This window comes from Octodon degus, unplaced genomic scaffold (genome assembly GCF_000260255.1).
Source record: "Octodon degus isolate 3935 unplaced genomic scaffold, OctDeg1.0 scaffold00083, whole genome shotgun sequence".
In the NCBI taxonomy this organism is placed as follows: domain Eukaryota; kingdom Metazoa; phylum Chordata; class Mammalia; order Rodentia; family Octodontidae; genus Octodon; species Octodon degus.
In genome coordinates this window covers 9,929,562-9,934,848 of record NW_004524659.1, presented here as the reverse complement: position 1 = coordinate 9,934,848, position 5,287 = coordinate 9,929,562, and the positions used below count along the sequence as shown (strand labels likewise).

The 5,287-nt window shown below is 35.2% G+C and overlaps 1 protein-coding gene across 2 annotated transcripts in view; it reads right to left on the bottom strand.

Moving 5' to 3' along the window:
- Positions 1-739: 739 nt before the first annotated feature.
- LOC101569889 (zinc finger protein 420) overlaps positions 740-5,287 on the bottom strand; it is an 84,303-nt gene continuing 79,755 nt past the window's right edge. The window contains exons 1-2 of one of the 2 annotated variants that reach the window (XM_023721571.1): positions 5,033-5,182; positions 740-2,196 (exon numbers count right to left, since the gene is read on the bottom strand). In XM_023721571.1, the coding sequence (XP_023577339.1) occupies positions 740-2,196; positions 5,033-5,039 (1,464 nt within the window). In that variant the 5' untranslated portion in view covers positions 5,040-5,182. Of the gene's footprint in view, positions 2,197-5,032; positions 5,183-5,287 lie in introns of those variants that run through there. The other variant, XM_023721572.1, reaches the window with a different exon arrangement.

Genomic DNA, 5,287 nt, shown 5'->3' with positions numbered 1-5,287 from the left:
ATAGATAGATAGATAGATAGATAGATAGATAGAGTTATAATAATTTGCAGAAGACTCCCAGTAGGATAAATATCTTGTCCAATGTAAGATACACTCTAAGGCATAGAATGGCAATCACATTATTGTTTTCTATATTTGTTAGATCAATAGGAATTTGAGTGATATGAATTTTCTTAATTTAATGATACAAATTAACAGGGCCAGGGATATGGCTCAGCAGCACAAGTGCCTGCCCAGCAAGCAGAAGGTTCTGAATTTGATTCCCAGTACCAAAGAACAGTAATAATTGGAAGAAGATGGAGAGGGAGAAGGAGAAGGAGAAGGAGAAAGTGGAGGAGGAGATAGAGGAGCAGGAGGAAGAGGAGGAGGAGGAGGAGGAGGAGGAGGAGGAGGAAGAAGACAGAGTCAGTAAACTTTTATAAATAAAACATAAAAAGACATCTCTACATTCTCTGAATTTTCCTCAGTGAATACACTAATAACCAATGAATAAAGAAGCATGAAGTTTTTCTTATGTTATATAAAAACACATTAGAAGTTCTCTGAATGTGAATATTTGAATTGTAACTCAAAATATTATGTATAGTCTGTGGAGTTTTCACAGTGTAAATTAATGTTTCATAAGAACTGAACCATATTTAAAAGCATTCCCATATTATTTTCATTAAAATTGTCAATATTATAAATACACTAATGAGCTATATATTGCTTATTGTATGTGGCCCTTTCCAAAGCTCTTTCACTGGTAAGGTTTTTCTCTAGTATGAATTCTTTGATGTATTTTAAGACTTGAATTAAGTCTAAAGAATTTCCCACATTTGTTACACTGAAAAGGCTTCTCACCACTGTGAATACTCTGATGTCGAGTAAGTCGTGTATATACACTAAAGGCCTTCCCACATTCCTTACATTCATAAGGTTTCTCACCAGTATGAATTCTCTGATGTACAGTAAGTTGATGGCTACTCTTAAAAGCCTTTCCACACTCCTTACATGCATAGGGTTTCTCACCAGTATGAAGTCGGTGATGCATTCTAAGGCTTTCAATATGACCGAAAGCCCTCCAACATTCCTGACATTTATAGGGTTTTTCACCAGTATGAATTCTTTCATGCCTAACAAGGTCTGAAGTACGACCAAAGGCCTTCCCACATTCTTTACATTCATAGGGTTTTTCACCAGTATGAATTTTTTGATGTATCTTAAGGCTGCCACCATGAATAAAGGCTTTTCCACATTCTTTACATTTATAGGGCTTTTCACCAGTATGCATTCTCTCATGTTGAATAAGTGCTGAGGCATGACTAAAGGCCTTTCCACATTCATTACATTCAAAAGGTTTTACACCAGTGTGCATTCTTTGATGAGGAATGAGTTGATGAATACGACTAAAAGTCATTCCACACTCTTCACACTCATAAGGCTTCTTGCCAGTATGAATCCTCTCATGTTGAACTAGATTTGAGGTACAGCTAAAGGCCTTCCCACATTCTTTACATTTACAAGGTTTCTCACCAGTATGAATTCTATGATGTACTCTAAGATCTATTCCACGACTAAAGGTCATTCCACATTCACGACATTCATAGGGCTTTTCACCAGTATGAATCCTGTCATGCTGCACAAGATGAGAAGCTTGACTAAAGGTTTTTCCACATGCTTTACACTCATAGGGTTTCTCACCAGTATGAATTCTTTGATGTATTTTAAGTTTTCCACTTTTACTAAAGGCCTTCCCACATTCTTGGCATACATAGGATTTCTCACCGCTGTGAACTTTTCTATGTTGAGTTAGGTATGAAGCACGACTAAAGGGCTTTCCACACTCTTTGCATTGATATGGTTTCTCACCAGTATGAATTCTCTGATGAACTCTGAGGTCTATATTACGACTAAAGGTCATCCCACATTCTTCACATTTATATGGTTTTTCACCAGTATGAATTTTCTGATGTTGTAGCAGGTTGGAAGCACGATTGAAAGCTTTCCCACATTGCTTACATTCATAGGGTTTCTCACCAGTATGAATTCTCTGATGTACTGTAAGATCTGTGTGACGAGTAAAGGTCTTCCCACATCTGTCACATTCAAAGGATTTCTCATTATTATGTATTCTTTGATGTAGAGTAACAGCTGAATGTTTTCTAAACCTCTGCACTTTTCCATGGCTGACTTTTTCATACTTTGACACCAAATCTAAAAGAAATAAAACAATTTTGTTTTCCTGCCACAAAACACGTTTTATAGATTTATTTAAGTAATAAGTCTGTCAGTTAGAGATGAATACTTAAAAGGACACTAAAATTAGCTATACAATTTGGAACTGTTATTGACAATATCTTTATAATTCTCATTTATCACACTTCACTACAATGATCAGTCTTTCCTGTATCAGTTTCAATACTAATATAAACAAATAAATTAAAATCAACTACTTTGGCCCGGGAGATGGTTCAGTAGAATAATCACTTGCCTGGCAAGTGCAAGGGCCTGAGTTTACTCCCAAGTTCTGCCAAAAAATAAAAAATAAAAAAATAAAATCAACTACTTATACTTGATTTTCATTCAAGTATATTTCTCCATAAAAATACAGACATTGTGCTTCATTATTTCTTATGCACAGTCATGTGAACATTTTGTTATTTTTCAAATCAAAATTTTCTGTTTTCATTATCTTTGCTGAGATGTTTCTTATTAATTATCCATTCTACAAACGTTCTAATTGTCTTACTTCTTTATATATATTTTCTCAGGTCCTCTCTTATTTCCCTTTAAGACCAGGTTGATCTTGTTAATTCCAAGAAGAATATGTTAATGAGTTTTCAGGCATGTTCTAGAACTACATACTACTGAAAATTTTATAGAATTCTGAGTATTTTACAGAATTCTGAGAATTCTGAAGGGTGGGGATTGAACTACACAGTGAAGGAATCTAGATGAAGAGTGCCAGGAGTATGAGAAAAAGAATAAAGAGATTTATGTTGGAGGATAATAACCTATATGATGGAATAGCTTAAACAAATTTGAAGGTGCTCAACAAACGAGGCATGACTAAGGACTAGAAATATCTTCTTGAGAACAGATGGTAGATAATATATATCCAAATGTTGAAATAACAGAAATATATATTCTCTCTCTCTCTCTCTCTCTCTCTCTCTCTCTCTCTCTCTCTCTGTAATATAGTAACAACAACAAAAAAGGGGCAACTATCAGAAAACCAAAACACCTTAGATGTGAAAATTAAAATATTCTTTACAGAATAACTTCTAGGTCAATATGAAATAAAACTCTAAGAAGAAAGAATTATAGTAAGTCATAATAAAAAGTCATTATAAAAATCATTGACATTCATTTCCAACATTCAGAGAACTCAACTGGGATAAAGAAAAATTATCCCAATTTGGACACAGTATTGTCCAAACCTGTAATACCAGAATTATAGCAAACCTATAAAACCAGAATTCTGTGAAGCTGAGGCAGGGGAATTACAACATCTAGCAAGCCATACAATGTAACAACTTAGCAAGTCACTATCTCAAAATAAAAAATTAAAAAGGACTGGAGACATAGTTCAGCATGAAGACCCTGGATTCCATACACAATATGCACCACGCATATAAACCCCAATAAAAATTAAAAGAATGAAGTAAAAAATCAATTGCAATCTTTATGTCTATTACAAATTAAAGAAAAATTAACGTTAAAGAAAACATAATGAGTTAGAAGATAGAGTATTAGCAAATAAATCAAAATTTGCACTTCAAAAACAAAAAGCAAATATGGGTTCCATTTATAGCAGGGCAGTAAATCTCAACACATTCTTTTTTCTGAGGCAAGGTCTCACTATGTATGGCAGGCTGGCCTTAAACTTGCTTATGGAGCCCATGTTGGCCTTGAACTCATGGCAATCTTCCTGCCTCATCCTCCAAAGTGTTGAGATTACAGATATGTGCCATTATGGCTGGCCTCAACATATTTTTCTGCAGAAATTAAGACATCATAACAAACAGAAAAGGACAGGGAATGGGGAGAAATCTAGAGAAAGATTTCTCAATATTAATTAGGTACTAGTGCAAATTATAGACTGACATTAAATAACACATGCAGGGCTGTGGCTGTGGCTCAATGGTAGAGCTCTTGTCTTTCACAGGAAAGGCCATGGGTTCAATTGGCAACATAATAAAAAGACAAGAAAAAAGAAAACACATGCATAAGAGGACACAATCAAGTGTCACAAAATTTTAGAGAACCAAACTGAGAACTAAATCATCTAGACAAAATTATCTGAATTTTATTGCTCTGATTACTTGATAAACTAAAATTATTAACATAAAGCATAATGTTCTCCAAAGAATGAGCAAAAGAGAAAGAAATCATATAAAAAACAAAATGGAAATTATAGAATTGAAGAACTTAATTTCTAAAATTACCAGATAAGCAATTTTTGAATTTTATGGCAGAATCAAAATGACACAAGAATTAATAAGCTTCAAAAGTGCATGGTCGTGAGTTTGATCCCCAGTACCAAAAGGGGAAAAAAAACAAGAATTAAAAAGCTTCAGGTTTTCCCCTCTTGCAAGATGGCTGGTGATAAAACTGAAAAGCCAGACACTAAAAAGAAGAAAATTGAAGCCAAGAAGACTGCTGCCAGTGGCACTGGTAAAAAGGGTAAGGTAAAGACAAAAAAATCCAAAAAGGGTCAATCCCACTACAGCTAAAATCCTGTCCTGGTTAGAGGAACTGGTAGATACTCCCAATCTGTAATGTATTCCAGAAAGGCTTTGTACAAGAGAAAGTACACAGCTGGTAAATCAAAGGTTGAGAAGGAAAAAGTTCTTGCTATGATCACAAAATCAGTTGGTGGGGACAAGAATGGAGGTACCCATGTGGTTAAGCTTTGAAAATTGCTTACATACTACCCTACTGAAGATGTGCCCCAAAAGCTCTTGAGTCATGACAAGAAAACCTTCTGTCAGCATGTGAGGAAACTTTGAGCTAGCATCACTCCCAGTACTATCTTGATCATCCTCACCGGGCATCACAGAGGTAACAGAGTGGTCTTCCTGCAGCAGTTGGCCAGTGGCTTGCTACTTGTGACTGGGCCTCTTAGCCTTAATTGTGTTCCTCTCTGAAGAACACATCAGAAATTTGTCAATGTCACCTCTACAAAAAGTGATATCAGCAAAGTGAAAATCCCAAACACCTCACTGATGCTTATTTCAAGAAGAAGAAGAAGAAGAAGAAGAAGAAGAAGAAGAAGAAGAAGAAGAAGAAGAAGAAGAAGAAG